Here is a 26696-nt window from a genome sequence, read left to right on the forward strand (position 1 = left end):
TTAATTTTGCAGTCCAGTCTCTGTTTTCAAGTTGACCTCTATCCCCATCTCCTGGTGGTCTAGCTACTTGGTCATCTATTGTGTCAACTGGCAGGGATGACTCAATTCCTTTTTTGGAGAAAACCCAATTACTCACCAGTAAGCTTGTTTCTCCAAAGATGTATTGTCCCTGACAGTTGGCACGGTTTCCTCATAATTGACTCTTCAGACATGTCACTAACAACTTTGGTTCTTTGCCTAATAATCAAGTGGAATTGGGACCCAAAGAATTGGCCCAAATGGGTTTTGTAGTGCCTCCAGAAGGCAAGTGCATGTGCCACTTTGGGAGTGATTGGATCTTCCAGATTGCTTCTATTTTTAAGAGGAAAAAAGCCCAACCTGATACAGATGAGATGACTCAGTTGTTGTCCCTCGTAGCTGAAGAGGGCCAAAATGACAGCACTTTGTTAGGTCAAGATACACAAGGTACAGTGTGTCTGTCTGTGGCCGATCAGACCAATATGGGCTCAGAAGGCTCTACATGGTCAGGCCCAAATAGTCCGTGTGAACAAATGAGATTAAATTTTCTATAGACATAGAAATATTAAAGGAAGCAGCATGATTCACAATAGAAAGAATGGTAGCTCAGAAATCAGAAAACCTGAATTCAAATCCCACTACCAAGTGGACCCTCGTAGAATCACTCAGCCTCCTAGGACCTCATTTCCTTATCTATAAAATGGGGATGTTGGACTAGTGTTGCCTGTGAAGTCCCTTTCAACTTTTGATCTCTGATCCTCTGAATAATAATCATATTAGAATCACAGAACTTTTTTTCAAAAAAGAACCTTAGAGATCATTTAATCCAATCCTCTTCTTTTACAAGTGAGAAAATTGAGGAGGTATGAAGTATTTTGTCCAAGTTCATGGTCCAGTTGGGACTAGAAACCATGTCCTAACTCAGAGTCCCAGCTTTCTTTCCCCTGCACTGAACTGGCTCCCACTTGTTTCCCATAGGACGTAGCTCTGTTGTGCCTAGTTACTCCCTCTAAACCCTCAAGTGATAGAGAAAAGAATCATCAGCTGCCTGACCCAGAGGTGGACAACAAGGTGGAGGTGATCAGGGCATCCCTTTTCAAAGCCACACTGCCTGTAGGGTATCAAATCATCAAACAGCGTAATTGCGCAGAACCATGTTGAGTGAGCTCCTCGGGATTTGACCAAAAGAAAGATGATTTGTTCAACCAGAACATTGGCTAGAGGGAGATTCCATTTGACCATTTCATAATATTCTTCTCTCCCTGCTTCCACTGACATTGAACCATGTAGAGTGGGGTTGTATGTGGGGTGGTATTTGATTTGACTTTTTTTTCCAGCAGCCTCCCCCAGACTTTCTGACCCACTTTCCCTCAGAACCCTATCAGCTTGACTAGTTCCCATCGTCAATTGAAAGTGATAGTGGACGCATCTGGGATCTTGAACCTTCTGCCAACTTGTTGTCAGGGCCTGAGGAAACAGGGGGAAAGAGGCTGGAACCAGCAAAGGCAGCCTCCCAATCCCCTTCTGTTATCAGTCTAGAGTTTACTAGTAGGGTTAACATTCCATATTAATCATCTCTCTTGGAGTCCTTTGTTGACCACCTCCCTCAAAGATTATGTGAGTCTTTTCCCTGCAATCATATCCTTTTTCAATGAAGAAGAATGGTTCATAGTGCTGCCAAGGTACCAATTGCTCCAGGGGATGGGGAAAAGAGGAGATTATCCCTAGATGAGTCAATAGCCCAATCCTTCAGAAGGTAGGGATGACAGTGATTTAAACAAAGGTAAGGGGTTGTCTTTATTCAAAATGTAGTTTCCATCTTTAATCCACTTTCTTAAAAAACAGGTCTTTTGTTCTTTTCTTCTTGTTTTTAAAAATATTTTATTTTTCCCCTGATTATATGTCAAAACAATTTTTAACATTTATTTTTGAAAAATTTTGAGTTTCAAATTCTGTCTCTCCCTTCTTATCTTTAGGAAAGCAACCTGAAATAGGTTATACATGTGCAATCATGCAAAACTTATCTCTACCTCAGTCGCATTGTGAGAGAAAACACAGACAAAAAAAAACCCAAGAAGAAAAAGACAGTAAAGAAAAAGTATACTTTGATCTGCATTCAGACTCCACCAGTTTTTTCTCTGAAGATGGATAGCACTTTTCATCAGTCCTTTAGAATTTTCTTGGAACATTGTATTGCTGAGAACAGCTACATCATTTAAATTCATCATCATATAGTATGGCTGTTACTGTGTACAATATTCTCCTGGTTCTGCTCCTTTCATTTTGTGTTAGTTCACATAAGTCTTTCCAGGTTTTTCTGAGAGCATCTTATTTGTCATTTCTTATAGCACAATAGTAATATCCCATCACAATCATATACAACTTTTTCAGCCATTCCCCAACTGATGGACACCCCCTCAATTTCCAATTCTTTGCCACCATTAAGAGCTGCTGTAAATATTTTTTTCACATGTAAATCCTTTTCCTTTTGGGGGTGTAAGTGTTTGATTTTTCATTTCTTTGGGATCCAAATCTAATAGTGGTATTGTTTGGTCAAAGAGTATTATACATGGTTTCATAGCCCTTTGGGTATAGTTCCAAATTGTTCGACAGAATGGTTGAATCAGTATACATTGCATTATGTTTCAGTATAATCAGTATGCAGCCAATATACAGTGCATTAATGCCTAAGTTTTCCCACATGCACACCAACATTTGTCATTTTCCTTTTCTGTCGTATTAGCCAATTTGATAAATGTGGGGTGGTAGCTCAGAGTTGTTTTAATTTGCATTTCTTTAATCAATAGTGATTTAAAGCATTTTTCATATGATTATAGATAGCTTTGATTACTTTGTTTAAAAATTCCCTATTCATATCCTCTGACTTCAATTTATCAGTTGAGGAATGGCTCTTATTTTTATAAATTTGACTCCATTTTATATATATATGAGAAATGAAGTCTGTATTGGAAAATTTGCTGTAAAATTGTTTTTACACTTAAGATTACAAACTTTATTTTCCAATATCCTATTTTTTCCTCATTTATCCAATTCTATCTCTCTTTCCACTCTGTCCATTCTCAAAAGTGTTTTGCTTCTGTCTTTTACCTCCCCCAATCTGCCCTTCCTTCTATCACCACCATTCTTCTCTTAACCCTTTCTTCTTCTATTTTCTGTAGGGTAAGATAGATATCTATACCCAACTGAGTGGGTATGTTATTCCCTCTCTGAATCAGTTCTGATGAGAGTGAGGTTCACTCACCTCTCCTCCCCCACATCCCCCATCTTCCTCTTCACTATACATGCTCAGTTTATCCCATTCTACCGTACCCTTTCCCCTTCTCTGAGTGCATTCCTTTTTCTTACCCCTTAATTTTATTGTTTTAGATAATCACACCATCATATTTAACTCATACCTATGCTCTCTTCTATGTATACTCCTCCTAAATGCCCGAATAATGGGAAAGTTTTTAGGAGTTATAAGTATCATTTTCCCATGTCGGAATGTAAAGAGTTTAGCGTTAATGAAACCTTTATGATTTCTCTTTGTTGTTTACCTTTTTATGTTCCTTTTGAGTTTTATTTTTGAAACACAGAATTTCTATTCAGCTCTGGTCTTTTCATTAGGAATGTTTAAAAGTTTTCTATTTCATTGAACCCCCATTTTTTTCCTTGAAGGATTATACTCAAGTATGCCGGGTAGGTGATTTTAGTTGTAATCCTAACCTTTTTTGCCTCCTGGAATATCACATTCCAAACCCTCCTATCCTTTAATATATTTGAATTACATTTTTTTCTGTCTGCTTGCAGCATTTTCTCCTTCACCTGGGAGCTCTGGAATTTGGCTATAATATTCCTGGGAGTTTTCATTTGGGGATCTCTTTCAATCAATTGGTAGATTCTTTCAATTTCTATTTTACCCCCTGACTCTAGAATATCAAGGAAGCTTTCCTTGATAATTTATTGAAAGATGATATGTAGGCTCTTTGTTAAAAAATCATGGCTTCCAGGTAGTCCGATGATTTTTAAAATATCTCTCCTGGATCTATTTTTCCAGGTTGGTTATTTTTCCAGTGAGATATTTCACATTTTCTTCTATTTTCATCCTTTTAATTTTGTTTTATTGTTCCTTGATGTCTCATAAAGTCATTAGGTTCCACTTGAACAATTCTAATTTTTTTTAAAGCAATTGGGGTTAAGTAACTCACTCAAGGTTACACGGCCAGGTGCTTCTGGGTGGGTGCTAAGTGTCTGAGCCTGGATTCAATCCCCAGGTCATCCCGACGCTGGGGCCGGTGCTCTTACTTGCTGTGCTACCTGGCCGCCCCCCAATTCTAATTTTTTAAGGAATTATTTTCTTCATTGAACTTTTATACTTTCTTTTCCATTTGACCAATTCTACTTTTCAAGGTATTCTTCTCCTTGTTACATTCTTGTATTTCTTCTACCATTTGACCTATTCTGTTTTGTAAGGTATTTTCTTCAGCACTTTTTATGCCTCCTTTACCAAACTGTTGACTGCTTCTTCATGATTTTCTTGCATCATTCTTATTTCTCGTCCCAATTTTTCCTCTACCTCTATTACTTGATTTTAAAATCCTTTTTGAGTTCTTCCATTGCCTGAGATCCATTCACATTTTTTCTTTGAGGCTTTGAATGTAGCAGTTTTGACTTTATCTTCTAAGTGTGTGTTTTGATCTTCCTTATCACCACAATAACTTTTGATAGAATTGCTTTTTCTGTTGTTTGTTCATTTTCCCAGCCTATTTCTTGACTTTTAATTCTATGCGAAAATGAGGCTCTGCTTCCAGAGTAGAGACTTCACTTTCCTAAACTTCAGGGTTTGTTTGTTTGTTTTTATGTGCAGTTGTTTTCAGAGCTAATTCTGGGTTTCCGTAAGCTTTCAGTTCTTCCAAAGTGGTATGATCTAGGGAGAATCATATTTATTACTGGTCTGTGAGTGACTGACCACAAGCACTCTTTTCTGCCCCAGAACTAAGAGCAGAGTCCCCACTCCCCTGCAGCCATAAGCTCTGGTGTGCTAGTGCTCTTCCTTGCCTTGGGACTGCCACCCAAGAGTGAGATCCAGATCAGAGTATGGACAAACCAATAGGATCCTGCCCACAGCAAGCAAAGGTACTCCTGTGAGCTCCTTCTTAGCCAGTTGTTCCACCCCTTACCATCTATGGGCTGGGAGCTCCGGAATTGTGGCTACTGATTCTGTCTTTCCCAAGGTCTGTTCCTGGTTTGCTGCAATCCACTCTCGCCCAGGTGCAATAGACTTTTCCTGCTGACCTCCTAAGTCGTCCTAGGCTGGGAATTTGTTTCACCCATCCTTTTGTGAGTTCTGCTGCTCCAAAATTTATTTAGAGGCATGATTTTAAAGATATTTGGAGGGGAATTTGGGGAGGGCTCGGGTGAGGCCCTGCCTTTTTTTCTCTATCTCAATTCTACTCCCAGATTTTCATTCTTCACCTAACCTACCCTTCAAAGGAGGAAGAGGATTCTGGAAAGGACTTTCAGACCCGAGAAATGTAATTTCTTAACATTTCTAGAGAAATTGAAAAGGAGGTTTTCTATATATTTCCAGAATATTTATTCAACAATCATTTACTAATTGCATACAAAGTATTTTGCTAGGTGCTGGGGGAAACACAAAGATCCAGTTTCTTTCTTCTTGGGGTTTACAATCCAGCAGGAAATATATAACACTTTCATAAATATGCCAAACTAATAAATATGAAATACCTATTCAGTGTCTCTAGTGTGAGACAGAACAAAATAAATGCACAAGAATTACAAAGTGTTGTGTGACATCAGAGGAAAGTGGGATATCAGAAAAGGCTTTTTATCAAGGAGTTAACACCTGAGTAAAAAGTTTTGAATGATGGATACAGTTTCAAGGAAAACTTCAGGAAACTCTTTTTTCTCCAGAAGAGATCTCAAAGCATACATCATATGCCTGTACCCCAACACTGTCGTGAGTGATGTCCTCCTAGCAAGGCACAGATCTGTTCTCAGCTCTGTGGCCTGTCTTCTAAAAAGATAAAGAAGGGATAGGCCTAGTTTTTGGATGAAGAGTCCCTTTAATAGGCTAGCACAAAGGGGTGGCTTCTCTCATAACATCCTGTCCTACTTTGTCTGAGTCAACCAGTTCAGTTGCTCAGTGAGACCCATCCTCCATGAGGAAGTCAATCAATCCAGAAGCATGTATTAAGCATCAGTTGTGTACCAAGCACTGTGCCGGGTACTTGTGATGCCACAATGAAGGAGTTTGCATTTTATCAGGGGAGGCAGCCTGTGAATTAATAAGTATATACAGAATATATAATAAACAAGATTTGAATTTTGGACAGCACTGACTGGTAGGGGGGCAGATCAGAAAATTCTTCTTGTAGTTAGTCTCTTGAATAGCCTTGGAAGGAAACAAGGGGTTTTGAGAAGCAGAGAAGAAGAGGGTGTGTGTTACAGGCCTAGGCACAGCCAGTGCAAAGGCTCAGAGATGGGAGATGGGACTGAAATGTGTGAGGTACAGCAAGGAGACCAGTTTGGCAAGGCCATAGAATATGAGAAAGGAAAATCATGTCTAATAAGACTGGAAAGATAGTTTGAGGCCCAGTTGTAAGGGACTTTAAAAGTTAAAACAAAGGAAATTATATTTGATCCTAATAATAATTGAGGACCATGAGAATTTGTTAAGTAGGAAGTGACAGTCAGAGCTACCCTTTAGGAAAATGATTTTGTCATATGAAGGATGGATTGGAGTATGGAGACGTGTGAAGCAGGGAGACCAATTATCTTCGAAGTCAAATACCCCCTTCCTGCTATTCTCACCTCAGCTCCCTCATCCTGTGTGTGCAGCTTTAAGTGGGATCCTCATGCAGTGCTGTCTCCAGCTGGCTTTCCCCTGGGGTGCTTTCTCAGTCTGAGTTTAGAACACGTCCGGCTTTCTTCTTGCAGGTCAGCCAGGATGGCAAAGCTTTACTGGATGTATTGCAGCGGCCCCTGAGTCCTGGCAACTCAGAGTCCCTGACGGCCACTGCCAATTACTCCAAAGCTGTGCACCAGGTCCTGGATGTGGTCCATGAGGTGCTGCACCACCAGCGAAGGCTTGAGAGCATCTGGCAGCACCGGAAGGTCCGCCTTCACCAGCGGCTGCAGCTCTGCGTCTTCCAGCAGGATGTGCAGCAGGTAACAATTCTTCTTGTAGCTCCCTCCCCTCCCCCTCTTCTGTAAAATCCTTCATTCAATTTTCAAAAATCAATTCAATTTATTCAGAATGCAAGGAGATGAAGAGAGGTGGTCTTTTGTAAACTTATGGAATGAAATCAGTGCCTGGTGGAATGATTCATTTTCTGAGTGATTAGATATAGCTATAATAACTGTTATGAGTATTTTCCTCCTCCCATCTGGAAGAAAAATGAAGTGATTAAGTAGATATGACATCTTAAAGTGGGTTGGTATCTGAAGTCTTAGGTTCAAATCCATCTCTTGAACTTATAGAAGCATAGGATTTTTAGATTTGGATGGACCCTGAAATATCATTTAGTTCAGTCCCTCTCATTTTACAGATGAGTACACATGAGGCCCCCAAAAGCGACTGGACTTTGCCATAGCTGACAAGCCAAAGTTTACTAGTTCCTCAGATAGCCAGGGCACCCTAAATAAAATAGTCCCTACCTGACCTTGGGAGCTTAGCTGCTCACCCATTCCAGAAGAGAGTCACATAGGATTATAAGATTTAGCCCTCAAAAGGGCCTTAGAGATCACACATTCAGAGTTGGAAGGGAACAAAGAGGTAATGAGGCCCAGCACCTTCATTTAACAGATGAGGAAACTGAGGATCAGAAAGGTGTAGTTACGTTCCCAGGATTATATAGCTACTGAGTGTCTAAGACCAAATTAGCACCCAATGCCCTGGAACTCCTCACCCTTTCAACTCTTGACCTCCCACCCTAAAGCCCCTGTTGTCCTGATGGCCAAATGCCTACTATATGCCACTCTTTCAGTCGACCCAAGCTAAGCTTTGCTTTGCTCCTTGGCCATCCACTCACCTCTCACCTTTCCACCAGATACTTGGAGGCCTCTGTCTTTGTAAATCAGTTGCTCATAAGGCAGCATCTGGTACACAGTAAGTGCTTTTTTCATTCATTTAAAGGGCATGGGAGAGAGGGAGAAAGGGAAGACTTCCTGACTCCCAAGTCCATTGCTCTCTCCACAGTTCGATGGGTCATTTTGTCCTTCTTTTGAAGGAATTTTTAACCTGGGATCCATAAACTTAAAAATAAATTTTTGGACCATTTATTTCAATATCAATTTCAATATTGTAATCTTGTTTATTTTGTTTTATGTGTTTAAATGCATGATTCCTAGAAGGAGCCCACATGCTTCACTAGTCCATCAAAGGGGACTATGACACAAAGTTAAGAACCCTTTTCTTTATTGTTTTATCCTTTAAAAAGCATTGAAAGATGGGGAGAGAGGTCTGTGAAGGATTGTAGGAACAGAGGGTTTGGGCAGTCCTTATAAAGTGAGTCAGATAAATTCACATAATCCTAAGGGAGGCGTGAAGCCCAAGAAAGGAGGAGCCTCTAGAATTTTTAGCAGAGGCATTTGGGAGCAATAGATTTGAAGATGGAATCCTCTCGCAAGTTTTGACTTGGAGACCTAGAATTTAAACCTAGATCCTTAGCTAGGATATATATTCCAAAGCCAGAAGTGATTTTTGGATAGGCAGTTATTATGTACTATTTGGGTCGTGGCATTCTGATACTTCTGTAGATAAAGAAGGACTGGTTATTTTAATGATATGCTGGAGCCAGTTTGTACTGGCTCACAAGAGCCAATTGTTAAATTTTCATGAGCATTCACACTATGGAAACTGGCTAATATCAGAAATTAGGGCTTGATTTATTGTCTTACTGATTGCCTAGATTTAATAAAGTGATGGAGAATAATGTTAATAATGCAAATTAAATATCGAAGTGTGTCATGCATCCTTTTTCTGAGGGGAGGAGGTTGGGTTGTTAAACATTTACTATTATGTCCTTACGGGTTTGAAATGGATTTTTAAAATAAATACTCGCTTATGTTATAAAAACTTTTAAGGTTTGCAAAGGGCTCTATATGCTTCTCATTTGACCCTTACAACAGTTTTGTGAGTTGAATGGTAACAGCCTTCCCATTTTACAGATGGGACAACTAAGGCTTATAGAGACTAAGTGAGGTGCTCAGATTCATATGGTAAATAAGTACCCAAATCTGGATCCCCAACATTGGCTCTAAGATGCTGGCGAGGAGCAGCCAACTTTTGGACTGAGTTTTGGCTTTGATGAGAAGTTGGGAATTGATATGTACGTGTCTTTTTCAGACAGATTGGAGGAGGGAGGGCTATGAAGGAAGCAGGAGGGAGAACAGGAAATCTGTCCCGCTGGCTGTGGCACCCTTTGCTTGGGGATTATAATACAAAATTTATGTCCCATTAACAGATGTGTTTTCTGAAGGGCTGGTTTCCATAGAGCTTTCTTTGCTGCTATCTCTCCTGGCTGGCGAAGGATTGGAGAGGAATCATAAGCTTCATGAGAGAAGTCTCCCCTTGGCCCCTTGTGAGAACCTTCTGGGAAAGGGGGAGAAGCTGATGAATCATTTCTCTACTTTCACCATCTGGAGTACTCCAGATGAATTTATCATCATTGAGCAAAGGCAGCTGCGATTTAGACACAGTGAGGAGCGAACCATGTGGGGGACAAACAAGAAGGAGTTATTGTTCCAATGAATTCTCCAGGCTGGGGACAACCCAGACTTCTTTGCATCCTTCCTTTCCTCTTCTCTCCCATGCCCTTTGAATGAATGAAAAAAGCATTGGCTGTGTACTAGATACTTCATTACAAGCAGCTGATTTACAAAGAAAGAGTCCCCAAGGTGAAAAGGTGATTGGTGAGTGGATGGCCAGGGAGCAAAGCGAAGCTTAGCTTGGGTGGGCTGAAAGAGTGGCCCACAGTAGGCATTTGGCCATCAGGACAACAGGGGCTCTAGGATGGGAGGTCAGGAGCTGAAAAGGGTTGAGTTCCAGGGTATAGCCTCTAATCCAAGCAGCTTAAATGGATGAAATGAAGATGGCTGAGGAGTAATGTCTCTATACATTGTTCTGCAATAACCCGGCAGTCCATAAAATGCTGGACTTGGAATGAGGAAGAAGAGAGTAGTCACTTCATAAATTATTGATTTATGGATTGATTCTCTCCTCCCTCTTGCTCCTCTGTTCACTCATCAATCATCAGATGTTTGTTGAAAGCCTACTATGTGCAAGGCCCTGTGCTCGGAGCTTTGGAAAAACAATTAGGAGTGTCCTTCCCTCATTGCCAATGAATGAGGACATGTATTTTTTCAGTAACTATTGATGCCCCAAAGTGGGCCCTATAGGGACAGAGTAAAATAAGATGCAGTCCCTAGGATAAAAACGTCACACGCTGGTTAATATTGTTAAGATCTAGTAAACAGTATAGAAATTAAACTCAACCTGGGAGGAGATCACTTAGGCTACTCCTGTAAAGATAGATAGAACATAGGCAAGAAGAAAGGGGGTAAGGGGTTGGGGAAGGAGGTATGTTTGCAAGGGGAAAACATCAGAGCCAAAGACACCAAAAGAGGTAAAAAATACTTTTTGGTGAATAATGAGTAAACCAGTTAAGCTGAGGTAATGGATTGATTTGGCAGGAACAGTATTTCATGCTTGGGTGTCAAGGGTGAGGAGGCTTGGAATGCCCTGGGGAGGACCTTTCAAGGCCAGCATGATGGATGCCTTTGGGTGGGAGAGACCCTATACATATGTGATTGGGGGGAGGTTTCTTTGTTTTCTTCCAACTGGAAAGTATTCCCACCCCAAATGGCAGGAGCTACTTGAATGATGGTGGTGATGGGAGGCATTTTAGTTAGCACTGATGATTTTCTATTCTGCAATAGATCTGTTGATAGGAAGGCCATGTTCCTCATATTACTTCACTTGCTTCATTCAGTTTTTGTGAAGTTACTCCTGATGATGGTAGTTGAGAAATTACATCTTTCATTTATCATGTCAAATCTTGCTTACCAATGAGTACCTGAAAATGGTTTAAGATCAATTTTAAAAAAAAATAAAGAAAGAAAACTGTTTCAAGGTAAACCTTCATTTAGTAGACACAAGGAATGGTAACTATAATTTGTTAATGGAGTCAATTTTTTTTGCATCGTAAAATAGAATTCTTTGCTTTGTGTGATAAAGTGTTAAGATAATGGAGTTGTTCTGGAGGCATGAGAGGAAGGATAAAGATATAACGCATCTCTGAAAGCTTGATCACTTGAGTTTAAAACGCGTCATCATTTTTAACAACAAAAAGCATTTATTGAGCATCTGCTCCGTGGAGGGCACTATGCTACGAATACAAAATGGGAGGCAGTCTGGGGCAGTGGAAATAAACAACTTGGAATTAGAGGTTATTGGTTTTGTTTTTCATTTGTGTCCAGCTGTCCATGACCCCATCTGAGGTTTTCTTGGCAAAGATACTGGAGAGGTTTGCCATTTTCTTCTCCAGATCATTTTACAGATGAGGAAACTGAGTCAAACGGGGTTAAGTGACTTGCCCAGGGTCACACAACTAGTAAGTATCTGAAGCTGGATTTGAACTAAGGAAGAAGAGTTTTCCTGATTCCAAACTTGGCGCTCTATCTCCTGCGCCACTTAGCGGCCACATGGAGTTAGAGCACCTGAGTTCAATTCCCAACTCTGCTCCTTCCTTCCTGTTCCGTGAGGGTAAATGAGTCCCTTCATCTTTCGGAGCCTCAGTTTCCTCATTGTCGAATGAGGGAGTCAAACCAAATGGCCTCTGAGGCCCTTTTCTAGCTCTAAATCTGTGACCCTCTATTGGCAGTCGTTTCTGCCTTCTAGAGGCTTAGTCAGGGAAAAAGACATGCTCATAAAAGTTCTAGACTGAATCCCCCCATGTAGGGTTCTGTTTTCCCTTTTGTCACACACTGCCACACAATTCAGATTTGTGACTTTATTAGACCAGTACTTCTTCAGCTGTGGGTCGGCACCCCACATGACAAAATTTGGCAACAGTAAAAGGTTTCTGAACACACAATGACCAGAAATTAATTCAAAATCAAATCCATGATGAATCTGAGGTGTTTTTTTGCAGTGTGTGCCCTGCTTGCATCAGGCAACTTCCCTGCAGCCTTGGTTCTAAGCACAGCATGCGCACTTTGCACTGTGAGCACCCTCAGGCCACCAATGTTGCAAAAAAGTAAAAAGGGGTCCCAAGTGGAAAAAGTTGAAGCCCTGGTCTAGAGAACTCCCAAGGGAGGAATTCACTCAGCCACTGAAGATCAGTGTTTCTTCAGCAACTTATGCCCTTAGTGGGCTGCCTTTTGGCACTGGGAGGATCCTAGGGTCCTAGATCTAGAGAGGGAATGGAGAGACCTCAGAGGCCATCTAGCCTAACCTTTTCTTTTTACAGGTGAAGAAACTGAGGCCCCAGGAGGTTAAATACCTTGCCCATGATCACCGTGCTACTATATGTGGTCCTTGACGTGGAGGTTGTAAAGCACTCCATGTACCGGAGTTTTTCCCTCTGTCCATCATGCTCTGGTGCTTCAAGCCCTGCACCTGGAGTCAAGAAGACCTGAGTTCAAATCCTCCCTCAGACTCTTACTAGCTGTGTGACCCTGAACAAGTCTACCTCAGTTTCCTCAACTGTAAAATGGGGATAGTAATAGCACCTACCTGCTGGTGAGGATCAAATGTGGCACTGCTTATAAAGAGGCTAACACGGTGTCCAGCTCATAGTAGGCACCTGAGGCTTGTGTCCTTCCTTCCTTCAAATAGTAATAAATTTAGTAGAGGCTTTCCAAAATGTCCTCATCAATCATGTTGGGCCACGTATGTTTTATAACCATAATCACTATATCTTAGCATGAATTAAATAAGTACAACAGCATTTACTAAACATTTGCCATATTTAAGGCATGGTGCGAGTCACTGGGATTATAGTCAGTCAGTCAGTCAATAAACATTTTTTAAGGCACCTACTATGTGCCAGGCGCTGTGCTGAGATGAGAAGCACTAGAGTCTCCGCCCACAGGGCGCTTATAGCCTAATAAAAGGAGGATGAACCACATGCGAAGCAAAATATAATCCTATCAGTTATTCAGAATGGACGACTGAGAACACTTCTTTTGGGGAGGGGCCTGTGCCTGGCAGCCTGCTCGCCCTACCACCTCTGCCCACGAGTCCCAAATGAGCTGCTGAGGTGTTTGGGTCGATCCTGTGGGCAGTGGGTAGCATGGAAGATTTTAATGCAAAGGAGTGACATGGGAGTGTGCCTTAGGAAGATGAATCTGGCAGTTGCATGCAAAGTGGATTGCCGTAGTGAGAGACTAAAGGAGAACACTTCAGAAGTTCCTATGATAAGACAGCTAGGAGTGACATGATAAGGTCTTCAATCAGGGTGTTGGGGAAGAAAAAGAAGGCTTCAGTCAAGAGACAAGTGGAAAAGAAGAATAGCTGGTGATGGCAACTCACTGGATATGGGAGGAGGAAGCATGAGAAGAGAGGGTTCAAACCTGGGTGATAGGCAGAATGGCAATATCATGAACAAGATTTGGGAATTCAGCCGGGAGGGGGCAGTTAATTTTGGGTAGAGAGAAAGATCATAGGATTGCAGATTTAGATCTGGAAGATTTTGGAAGCCAACTAGTCAGAGTTAAGTGAATTGTCCAAGGTCGAGAAGCTAGTAAATAGCGGAGCCAGGGTGGGAATCCAGATCTTCTGACTACATCCAGTGGTTTTTCCCCCTATATAATCCTCTAGAGGTGTCAAAGATGCTATAGAAAAAGAAAAAAAAATTCCTTTCTTTTCCACCCACCTGAGGACTCATCTTGGACAAAATCTTGGCTCATGCATAAGGGAGGATAAATGTTGTCTGGTTTGAGCAAAAGGCAGACATCTGGCATCCTATGAGAGAGTGACAGCATCCACAGGATCTGGGAGGGAAAGCCATTCTCCTTTAGCATAGGAGACTTGTCTTGTAGCTGCAGTTGAGTTTCAGCTGAGCCCTCTAAGAAATAAATATTCCCTTCTCCCACCTTACCAAAGACATTCATTTTGATCAGACTTGTTCCAGAGAGGGTAGAAAATGAGCCGCTGGTAATTGGGCATTTGAAGTGAAGCATGCATGCGCTCCAGTTGTGGTACAGGAGGGATTTGAGATGTATTATCCAGTTTATGAACCATCCTCTGTCAGCACTGAATCTCTGTGTACTGTGAAATGAGGCAGAAATCGTTATTGGACGGTAAACTCCCTTACACGTCATATATACTTAAGGAGTTAGCAGATAAACATTCATTTTATACGGTGCCTCAAAACGATTATTTTCTCAATAGGGAGCTTCTGATGATTATTTTTAAAAATAATTTTGAAATATCTCTAACTTCAACATAAGTCAAATTCTGCCACACTTAAAGGACTAAGAGAGTTAGACCCAGGAATTTGAGGATGACAGATTGAGAGCTAGAAGGAAACTTAGTGATCATTTAGTCCAACCCCCTTATTTTGAAGATCAACAAACAGAGTCCCAGAGAAATTAGCTGATTTGCTCAAGGTCATACAGCTAGAAAGAGGCTGGCTGGGGATTCAAACATAGATCCTGTGACTATGGGCCCAGCTGTCTTTATATTATACTCCAGTGCCTCTAAACTGTAAGAAAGATATTATCTCAGGTTATGGAATTCAATTGCTCCATTGGGGCAGCTAGGTAGTTCAGTGGATAGAGCACTGGGCTTGAAATCAGGAAGAGTCATCTCATGAGTTCAGATCTGGCCTCAAACACTATCTGTGTGACCTTGGGCAAGTCATATGACTCTTTGCCTCAGTTTTCTCATTTGTAATATGAGCTGGAGAAGGAAATTGCAAATTATTTCAGTTTCTTTGCCAAGAAAACCCCAAATGGAATCACAAAATGTAGGACATGACTGAAAAATGATTAAACAAGAAGAAAACAACCTGATATATCCAAGTCCTCTGTGAAACACCATATGGCATTTCCTGGTATAAAAAAGGAGGGGTCTTTAATAAGTGTCTTCAGATATATTAACTTGAGGAAATACAAGAGATGCTGAGTGTTTTCTATCATTTCCATACACATGAAAAGCTTAAGTTTGTCCCTGCTTGGAGAAGTGGGTAAAGGGAGGGTGAACTGCCCTGCTTTCAGTGGATGAGTTGTGTGAAGTATATACAGGGAAAGTCGCCATCAGCAAGCTAAGTGACCCTCTGCCATTGAGAATGTTTATGCAGAATTTTCCTCTTTGAGATCTGAGGACCTGTGGGCCAGTGTAAAAGAACTATGGACAAATGGTTATAGACCTCTAGAGTTGTGCCTAGGGATGATATGAAAGCAAGCCAATTAAATCAGAAATGATGTAAATTCCAAGACACCAAAATGAAGAGCCAACGTGATATGGTGCGTTATCTGTTTTAGTACATGTTCACTTTGTTTAAGCTCCCTCTTAGGGAGTCATTGGTTCTCCTCACTGGGCTTTCGAAGCAAATATGACAAAATACTGGTAGCAGAAGAACATGGGGAAGAGAAACTGCCTTTCCTAGAATCGTGGGATCCCAGAATTGAAAAGGACCTCGGAGTTAATCCTGTCTAATCCATACTCCAGTAGGAATGCCTTCTACAATGTCTCTGAGAGGGGACCAGTTAGCCTCTGCTTAGAGAAATATGGTGGTGGAGAGCTCACTACATGTTCTACATTAGGAAGCTTTATATTGCTTTTAAAATGTTGAACTGATATGACAACCTTGGGAATCTACATAAAAAAAGGATTTGTGAGGAGCGGAGCCAAGATGGGAGAGTAGAAACAGGACTTCCACATGGCTTGGCTCTCACCACCTCCAATACATGTAAAAAATGGCTCTAAACACATTTTAGAGCTACAGGACCCGCAAAGTGACAGACAGAAACAAATCTCCTGCTGAAGGCAGGCTGGCAGGTTGGCAGCAAGGGTCCACTGGCCTGGGAGCAGAGTGCAGTCTCACGTGAGCAGTGCAGTTCTGACTCCAGGGTGCCCCCAACCAGCGGAAGCCAGAGCAGACTTCAGGAGAGTGAATCACCAGCAGCTGTGGCAGTTTCCAGACTTCTCAACCCATAAATGCCAAAGTAAAAGGTCAGCCAGGAACTCTGTTGAAACAGGGGGACAGAAGAGCATGGTCTGGCCCCTACCCCCAGGGCAAGAAGTGGCAGAGGTGCGGCAGCTACAGCTACTGCTGCATGGCTGTTTCCAGAGCTTTGGGCCTGCAGATTGTAGGGGACCAAGCAACCATTTGCTCTTGCTTTGACCTGCTTGAATCTGGTTCGTGGTCTTGGGTGGTGGTCCTGGGTTTTGTGGCCAGTGTGTCAGAGCATGTGGGGGCTGCAGAGAGGGCGCCATCCTAATAGATCTGACAGTTGCAAAAACCCCAGTGATTTGGGACAAATCTCTCTCCATTCTGAAAGCAGAGTTCTACCCTGGCAAAGAGCTCAAAAGTCAAGTAATTGACTGGCAACATGAGCAAGCAGAGGAAACACAATCCTACCATAGATTACTTTTTTGGGGACAAAAAGGATCAAAGCATAGAACAGGAGGAAGACAACAAAGTCAGAACTCCTTCATCAAAAGCTCCCAAGAAAAATATGAATTGGTTACAGGCCATGGAGGAACTCCATAAGGATTTTGAAAATCAAATAAGAGAAATAGAGGAAAAATTGGGAAGAGAAATGAGAATGATGCAAGAAAATCATGAAAAGCAAGTCAACAGCCTGCTAAAGGAGACCCAAAAATACACTGAAGAAAATAACACTTTAAAAAATAGACTAACTCAATGGCAAAAGAGGCCCAAAAAGCCAGCGAGGAGAAGAATGCCTTAAAGAGCTGAATTTGCCAGATGGAAAAGGAATTTCAAAAACTCACTGAAGAAAATAACTCCTTCAAAATTAGACTGGAGCAAATAGAAACTACTGACTTTGTGAGAAATCAAGATAATATAAAACAGATGAAAACAAATGAAAAAATAGAAGGCAATGTGAAATATCTCATTGGAAATGCCACTGACCTGGAAAATAGATCCAGGAGAAATAATTTAAAAGTTATTGGACTACCTGAAAGCCATGATCAAAAAAAGAAACTAGACACCATCTTTCAAGGAAAATTGCCCTGACATTCTAGAACCAGAGGACCAAATAGAAGTTGAAAGAATTCACCAATCACCTCTTGAAAAAGATCCCCAAAAGAAAACTCCTAGGAATATTATAGCCAAATTCCAGAGTTCCCAGGTCAAGGAGAAAATACTGCAAGCAGTAAGGAAGAAACAATTTGAGTATTGTGGAAATACAATCAGGATAACACAAGACCTAGCAGCTTTTACATTAAGGGATGGAAGGGCTTGGAATATGATATTCCGGAGTTCAAAGGAGCTAGGATTAAAACCAAGAATCACCTACCCAGCAAAATTGAGTATAATGCTTCAGGGGAAAATATGGTCATTCAATGAAATAGAGGATTTTCATGCATTCTTGATGAAAAAATCAGAGCTGAACAGAAAATTTGACTTGCAATTATAAGAAGTAAGAGAAGTATGAGAAGAAACAGGGAAAAGAAATCATAAGGAACTTATTAAAGTCAAGCTATTTACATTCCTACATGGAAAAATGATAATTGTAACTCATAAGACTTTTCTCAGCATGAGGACAGTTGAAGGGAATATATGTATGTGTGTATATGCATATATATATATGTGGATAGGAGGGTGTATGTGTGTATAAATATATGTGTGACTGTGTGCATATGTATATACATGTATTCATAGACAGAGGGCAAAGGATGAGTTGAATATGAAGGGATGATATCTAAAAAATAAAATTAAGAGGTGAGAGAGGAATTTGTTGGGAGAAGAAAGGGAGAGATAGATTAGGGTAAATTATCTCATATAAAAGAGGCAAGAGAAAACTGTTACAATGGAGGGAAAGAGCAGGAAGGTGAAAGGGAGTGGGTCAACCCTACTCCCATTGAATTTGGCTTAAGGAGGGAATAACATACACACTCAATTGGGTATCCTACCCTACAGGAAAATAAGGGGAAGGGGATAAGAGGGGGGATGATAGAAGGGAGGGCAGATTGGGAGAGAGGGTAGTTAAAAGCAAACACTTTTGGAAAGGGACAGGGTCAAAGGAGAAAATAGAATAAGTACGGGGCGAGATAGGATGGAGGGAATCATAGTTAGTCCCTCACAATATAACTAAGGAAATGTTTTGTGTAACTACAAATGTACAACCTATATTGAATTGTTTATCTTCCCAGTGGGAGTTGGCAAGGAAGGAAGAAGTGAAAAAAACCTGGAACTCAAAGTTTTAAAAACAAATGTTTAAAAAAAATTTTTTTAAAGAGGATTTGTGATCTTGTGGGGCTGGTTTTATCATCTTAAAATGGTTGAGACCATCTGAACCAAATGTGAAATGACCAACCCAGGAAAAGTTTGGCAGGACATATTTATAGTAAATCCATATTGGTTCTTAGTAATCACCATGCTCTTTTCCAAATATTCCCATACCTGCATTAAAAAAAATCAATTCAATCTTATTTTTGAGGCAACATTGCATAGTTGAATAGAGTACTACACTTGAAATCAGGAAAACTTGGGATCAGATCTCATCTCTAATACTTATTAGCTTTTGCCCTAGCAAGTCATCTCAATTCATGTACTTTAGACAACTTCCTAGGACTTACCTACTATCTGTATTGTTGCAGGGAATTTCCATACTGAAGTTCCCCCAAACTGATGAGATCACTCATTACTCTCCAATTAGAATTCTGTTAAGGATCAATGTCAGCCCTAGTCCATACTCCATGACATTCTTCCTTTTCCTTTTTGAAAATTAAGACAATATTTGAAGACTGACCTGACTTCCTTCTTCTGAGATAGCTCCTATTCTGTCTGTCTTCTTAAAGATGACTGATAGTTACTGTCACAATTATCTTCTATCTCACTCCTATCATTAGGTAAAGACAGGGTGTCAGACTTTACTGCCTTAGACAGGAGTCTTCAAACCAAGCCTTTTCACAAACTATTAGCTTTCTAGGGACTGCGAAGATAAGCGAAGCCAAGAAGTATTATTTCCTAAAGATAGATTGGGTAAATTAGAGCCGATACATTTGATTTTGGTTATATTATTAAATGTAGAAATAGAGCAAATAGAAAAGAAAAAATGATCAGCAGGAGCTAACATGGGTACACTATGATGAATTAATGGGAAACTAACCTTATTTTTCTTGGTCAAGTTATTAGACTGGCAGATCAAGAGGATTAGACATAGTATAACTTGATTTTATCAAGCCATTTAATAAAATCTCTCATCAAAACATTGAAGATGTAGGCTAAATTATTCCACAGATAGATGAATTCCCAAATGACTTAAAAACATATAAAAAACATATTAAAAATATAAAGAGATTATTAATGTTACTCTAAAAGGAAGCCTATTGTGAAGTTCCAGAAGACATTGCCCTTGGCTTGGTCCTGTTCAACAATTTTAGCAGTGACTTGTAAAGGCATAAAAGGCATAGTTATCAGACTTGCAGATGGTACAAAGCTGGGAGGGATAATTAATACAAAAGATGAAAAAGCCAAGATTAAAAATGCATCAGCAGGTTGAAACAAAGGAGATAAAATTTGATGAGTCTAGAAATGTGAATTCTTGCATTCACTTAAAAAAAATCAATGGAACAAGTACAGAATAGAGGTACCTTACTGGTCAGCTGTTCATGAAAGATTTCTGGGGATTTTAGTTGGCCAATTTAATATAAGCAAGTAGTATGATGTAGTAGCCAAAAAAGGCACTGTAGTATTTGGGCTGAATTGCTGTAATAGATGTCTCACAGAAAGGAGAGTAATTTCACTGTAGTGATAATAATATCACATTTACATAGCAAAGCTGTCTTCTGTCAAGAGTTGAAGTCTGATCTTTTCTCAGTTATCATTCTTCTTGGCCTCTCTGCAGCATACCGTCTCCTCCTGGATGCTCTTTCCTCTATGGAATTTTATATCACTACTCTGTCTTGATTTTCCTCCTACCTATCTGACTACTCCCTCTTAGTCTCCTTTCTTCTGAAATTTTTGTGCAAAGACTATTAGCTTCACTTTACAGATGAGAATACTGGGGCCCTGAGGGATTGAGACGTGACCATGGTCAACCCAGCTGAGGCAGTGTCTTAAGGGAGTATTCCAAACCAAGTCTCTTGTTCAGCACTCTTTTCATTAGGTTATGTTGCCTTTCTAAGTACTCTGAGCTAATCAGATGATACCTATTGGAATATTGACAAACTGTTTCAGATTGAGTTCTAAGCAAGGCTGCAGGCAAAGTAAAAAGGTCTTGGAAATTATGTCATATCTTCATACAGTGGTGGAATGGTGAAAAGAATAAAAAATTCATAGTCTATAAAGAAGGCTCTCCTGAGGGAGAGACATGTTAACTGTCCTCAAATTTCTGAAGGAAAAAGGATTAGACTCATGTTCTGTAGCCCGAGAAGAAAGAAGGAGAACCAGGAGATGGAAGCTAGAACTGGGGGAAAGATTTTAGATCAAAGTAGGGATAGATACTGGACCTATTTGGTGTATGTACCCATGTATCAAGATACACAGTGACATAGCATTCTCCTTATTTATCAATTTAAAATTTTGACTGGTTTAAGGAATTCATTAATGAGGAAACTCTTTTAATGCAGGCCAGCACTCTCACTACAATTCACAGGTTTGGTTTCTATGACACTGAGGGATTGACTTTAGAGTTAGGGGTTGTCTAGGGTCACACCCATCAGTATGTCTCCAACACGAGCCTAGATCTTCCTAGTTCTACACTTGCCTCTCCATGTAACCTGGAAGTTTAATTTCTGGGAGTGTTCAAGCCAAAGCTAGATGACTATTTGTCAGTGGTGTGATAGAAAGGATTCGTGCAGTGGAATCTCCTGCAGACAACTGGACCCTAACCCTAAATGTACACTCTAACCCTAACCATACATTCATTTCTAACCCTAACCCTACATTCATTCTTTTCTGACCCTATCCCTAAATTTCTTTAATACCTAACCCTAACCCAAGCTATACTGTACCCTGCTAAATATCTGAGTTTTCCACTATCTAGGTTCTGTCCTCTATATCTTCAGCTTGGTGGTAAATAGGTATCTCAGGTGGTGGGGAATGGGAGCCAAGAAGGGTTAATGAGGACTGGGAACAGCAAGACACAGTGAGGAAGAGATGAAACATCTTCCATTTATAGATTATATCAAGTAAGGATTTTTGTTAATAAAAAGTTTTGTGGAATGGTTAAAAAGCAATGCTATAGATTTAGGAATAGGAAAAGCTACTCTGAGGTTTCCTTCAAGCTTTAAGGTTCTTTGTTATTTAAAAGAGCCAAGAAACTTGGGAGCCCAGGCTGCAACTGCTCTTGTCCCATTAATTCAGTGCCTCTATTCAAAGACTCTTAATAAATCTCATGAAATAAATTTGTGTTTGCTTCTCCTCAGAAGACAAAAGGGCCTGGTTTCTCCCCTAAAAATAATTCCTTCTTGATTATACCCTTGTTAGATTCAAGACAATTAGATGGGTGGAGATGGGGGTGATTAGGGAACTATGGCTAATGATTATTAGATTGGCCTCCAAAACAAGTTCACGGTTATGACTGCCTGTGAGTTGTGGAAAGAGTCTGCTCTTTGGGGTTGAAAGTTTATTAGTTAAAGTAATAAAGAAGACTAGGATAAGGACATTAAGTTCTTACTGTAATGTACTAGGCGTTGTGCTAAAAGCTGGGGATGAAAATATAAAAGCAAAACAATCTGAACTCTCAAGAAGCTTGTTTTATGGGAGGGAGACAATAGATGAAAACAATAGTAGGCAAGTCATTTTATCTCCCTGTGCCTCAGTTTCCTCATCTGTAGAGCAAGGGCATTGAACTAGACCTAGGAGCGTTTGAGATTCATCTAGTACTGGGCCTATAGTCCTATCAAGGCTTGCCAATTGCTCAGGAGCAGTATTAATGAAAAGAACCCTGGGTTTGGAGTTAGAAGACCTAAAACTGAATACCATTTTCAACATTATGATATTGAACAAGTCACAGTGTGAGTGCATGTGTATGTATGTGGGGATCGTTGCTGTTTTTGGTTTGGGGCGCCATGTCATTGTTGTCTTTTTAAACTTACAGACCACTAACACCACTGGATCTTTAGCCACATGAAAAAATCTAGCCATGCCTCCCTGATGCTAGATTTAGACCTTTGATTCTTTTTGAACCTGTTTGAAACCTCATGCTTTTCTCTTTACCCACTTAAATCCAGTCCATTTTCCCAGCCTTTTAAGACTTTGTTGGATCCTGACTGATGTTCATCATATTAGCAAAGTTTTTCCTGTTTGGTGATGTTGTTGCATGAATAATGACTCTCGTCTGATCATTCACCAAGTTTTGTGGGAATCCATTTTGCTGTCTCCTAGCCTATAACTATCTTGTCTTTGAGAATATTTAATAGGGATAAAAGGTAAAGTCCTCTTGCTTTCAACTGTTTCTTGTATCTCCCTCCCTCACAACCATAGCTCATATGTGTCTTTCTGTATTCTTCAAATAGTAAAGACAAATGTTCTATAGTAACTTCAGAAAGAAGTTATTCAAAACTTACTTAGCATTCCTGAATGTAATCTCCCTTAAAATGGATGAAACTAAATTGTACAAGTCAAGAAAAGAGCCCTTTCTCCAGACAAACTTGCTGAAATTTCACTTCAAGGGATCTTAGAAAAACATTGAATCTTTAAAAAAAATCTATTTAAATTTATGCAAATATCCAAGGTAATAAAAAATATGCAAAATTCAATGACCCATGGTGGTAAAATCTATCCTCAAAATTTTTCTAGCCCTGAAAGGTTAAGATCTAACCCATTTACTAATGGGAGCAGGAAAGGGAGGGCATGGAAAGGGAAAGTCAAGTCTCTAGATTTTTTTTTTAAGTAAGGATTAGTTATGAGTGCATATAAAGAACAAAGGTGCTGACATTCATTCAGGATATGACTTTTTTGCCTAATTCTTCTGTGCTGGTGTCCAGACTCTGAAGGTTTGATAAAAGGCTCATATTTTGTTTTGCTGTTTTTGTTGTTCGGTATATCATATGTTTGGAGAAGGGAATGGCAAACCACTCCTATGTTGTTGCCAAGAAAACCCCAAATGGGGTCAAGAAAAGTATTACATGACTGAAATGTCTGAAAAACAACAACAGTAGTAATAGATGGTGGAACGTCTTATATCTGTAAAATGGGCTCATAGGTAATTACTGGAGAGCTAAAATACACCCGAACACATACTACCGGATTAAAATTTCCTAAAGCACAGGTGTTACTGTGTCGTTCTCCTATTAAAAGATCTTTAGTGCCTCTCTATTCTCTGGTGGATAAAATAAAAACTCCTCACTCTGAAATTTAAGACCCTCTACAATGTAACTCCCATTTACTTTTTCATCTTTTGTTTCATGTGGTATAGTACTTTTTCTTTTTTTCATATAGTATTCCATAAGACTATAGATTGGAAGCTAGAAGGGACCTTAGCAGTCATTGAGTCCAGCCCTTCAATAATGGTTCTTCATTTGCCCAAGGTCAGTAGGTAGATAGACTGATGGTCGTGTCTGTAATGCATTCACTCCTCATCTCTGCTTCTTAGAATACTGAACTTCCTTCCCAGCTCTTTCTTTTCTTACCTCAAAGAAATTACTTTGTTTATGCTTCTCTTTGTCTATGTATTACCCCTAGGAGAATCTGAACTCCTTGAGGGTCGGATTTTGTCATTGAATCTCCAGAGCCTGACAGGGTGCCTTACACCAGGGATTCTTAACTATGTCATGAGCCCATTTGACAGTCTTATGAAGCTTATGAACTCCTACTTGGATAGTATTTTTAAATGCATAAAATAAAATGCATAGGATTAAAAGGAAACCAATTATATTAAAAATAAAGATGTAACTTTTTCTCATTCAACTTCACTGACTCAATAAAATCTATCCTTGGAGGAGTCTGTAGAAATCAAATTAAAGTCCCTGACTTAAACATATTAGGTGCTAATTAACATTTGTTTAATTTAATCGAATTGACTTAAAGATAAGATAAAACCACTTGGTTCAGGATTGATGCTATTCTCCCTCCATTAGCCATTTCATGATGAAAAATAACTGTTGATGGCCTTTTTTTTTTTCATCAGGTGTTGGACTGGATCGAAAACCATGGTGAGGCCTTTCTCAGCAAACACACAGGTGTTGGGAAGTCCCTGCATAGAGCCCGAGCCCTGCAGAAGAGACATGATGACTTTGAAGAAGTTGCACAGGTAAGGAGTGATGTGGGATAAGGGGAGATGGGCCAACATTTGGACTTTCCCGTCTGCCTCTCCTCTTTGCTTTCTCTTTCAATCTCTCCCACTGTAAGTCTTTGGTTTTGGGGAATGGTGGAATGTCCTTTGCTTGATAACCCATATTCTCTGAGGGAATCTTATACTCTCTACCTTCCTCTCTGAGTGAGAGAGGTTTACCTGTACACTTGGGTCACTAGAAGACTATCTTTAAAGGGAATGCTGGCAAGATGGACTGAAAACTACAGGCAGTAACCCTGTCAACATGGGAGTGTTGATACTTGGCTATAAACACCTGGGTCATCTGTGAGTGACTTTGTTTTTTGTTTGTTTATTTTGGTTTGTTTTGGGTTTTTTTGGAGGGGAGAGGGCTGGGCAATTGGGGTTAAGTGACTTACCCAAGGTCATACAGCTAGTAAGTGTGTTAAGTGTCTGAGGCGGGATTTGAACTCAGGTCCTCCTGATTCCAGGTCTGGTCCTCTATTCACTACACCACCTAGCCATACCACCTGTGAGTGACTTTGACTCAGACTTCATCTCTTCTTCCTCTTCCTCTTCCTCCTCTCTTATCCTTCTCCACTCTCCTTCTCTTCTTCCTCCTCCTCATCAGTATCATGATCATCATCACTATCATCATCATCACCATCATCATTTCATCATCAGGACAGGTGCTGTATATAAGAGCCTCCAGAAGGCTCCCCAAATAGCCAACACTACCTGGCTATCATTCCGCCATTGGAAATTCATTCTTGGTACCTCAAAAACTTTTCATCTTTCCTATTAAATACTTCTGAAAAAGGTCACACCTTCATTCATTATCAACTAATACCTTAAAATTAATATAGCAAGACAAGTACCTGAAAAGAGAATCTGTTAGAGATAGAGCTGATACCACCATTCTGTTTAAATTTAATGTTGGAAGGAAATGAGGCACTTGCAGCACATTGAATAGTTTTAATGGATTCACTTAGCCCTAACATAAGAAGTATATTTGACAAGAATAAAGTAGCACTTAGCTTGGGTAATCAGACCACCTTTGTCTCTTTATGGAAATATATCTGGTCAACAAGGGACAGTATGGTTACTCAAGTGATCTGAGGCCATTCACCAAGTCTGAAGGGCCCTGATTCTATGTAGGTATGTCTTTTTTTTTTTTTAAGCAATTGGGGTTAAGTAACTTGCTCAAGGTTACACAGCCAGTTGTTTCTGGGTGTGGTGCTAAGTATCAGAGCCCATATTCAATCCCAGGTCATCCCGACTCTGGGGCCAGTGCTCTTACTCACTGCACCACCTGGCTGCCCCTAAGCAATTGGGGTTAAATAACTTGCTCAAGGTTACATGGCCAGGTGTTTCTGGGTGGATGCTAAGTGTATGAGCCCGGATTTGATCCCCAGGTCATGCCGACACTGGGTACCAGTACTCTAACTCGCTGTGCTAACCTGGCCACCCCATAGGTATGTCTTTTTATGCTCCTGAGTGACTAGAAACTTTTGTCTAGGGAGATGAAGTTTGAGCTTTGCCCCACTCCTATGCTGATCAAGTCCCAGCTTTGTTGCCCTCAAGGGAAATAATGTTCAGTGGGGGGAGAAACCTTGGTAGATATTGATCTTATCTTGGAATCATGGGATTATTGGTTCATAAATTTAGGACCTCAAGGATCATCTAGGACCATTCCCCCCCAATTTTACTGATGAGGAAACAGAACCGCAGAAAGACAAATTGCCCAATTACCCAAAGTCATACAACCCAAAGTAGTAAGTAATAGAGTTGGAACTTGAACTCAGATTCTCACATTCAAATTCAGTGTTCTTTCCATTTTGCCAAAAGGAGGGAAAGAACATTGACAAAAGAGGAAAGCAAAGACAAGCTTTACTTACATCACAGTTTTGTCTAAGGTTCAGTTCCCATGTGTGGGGCTAACTTGGCCCTTGTATGGTTCACTGGGTCTGCTCAGCTGGCCTGGACAGAGGGTTTCTGGACTGAGACAGATTAAAAAATTGCTATGATATTTTATGTAGAGATGAGAGGGAAAAGGATTTAGATTTATGATTTCATTGTTATGGGCAACTCTAACTGGGGCTACCTGCTAAGTGACTTGCCTGTTGTCATACACTTTCACATGGAAAGGGCCACAGTGCTTCACAGCTTATTATCTACAGCTAGAAAGGACCCATTTTACAGATGAGAAAACTGAGACCCATAGAAACGAAATTACTTCCCTAGGGTCATATGAGTCA

The 26696-nt window shown here is 40.3% G+C and overlaps 1 protein-coding gene across 4 annotated transcripts in view; it reads left to right on the forward strand.

Moving 5' to 3' along the window:
* KALRN (kalirin RhoGEF kinase) overlaps nt 1–26696 on the forward strand; it is a 982696-nt gene that overhangs the window by 433577 nt on the left and 522423 nt on the right. For all 4 annotated transcript variants that reach the window (XM_069064963.1, XM_069064965.1, XM_069064964.1 and 1 more), the window contains 2 exons: nt 6979–7209; nt 24316–24438. In XM_069064963.1, coding sequence (XP_068921064.1) covers nt 6979–7209; nt 24316–24438 — 354 coding nt within the window. The remainder of the gene's footprint in view (nt 1–6978; nt 7210–24315; nt 24439–26696) is intronic.

This window comes from Petaurus breviceps, unplaced genomic scaffold, assembly GCF_028583685.1.
Source record: "Petaurus breviceps papuanus isolate PSGF00001 unplaced genomic scaffold, PetGlider_PUasm1.0 90654, whole genome shotgun sequence".
Classification (NCBI taxonomy): domain Eukaryota; kingdom Metazoa; phylum Chordata; class Mammalia; order Diprotodontia; family Petauridae; genus Petaurus; species Petaurus breviceps.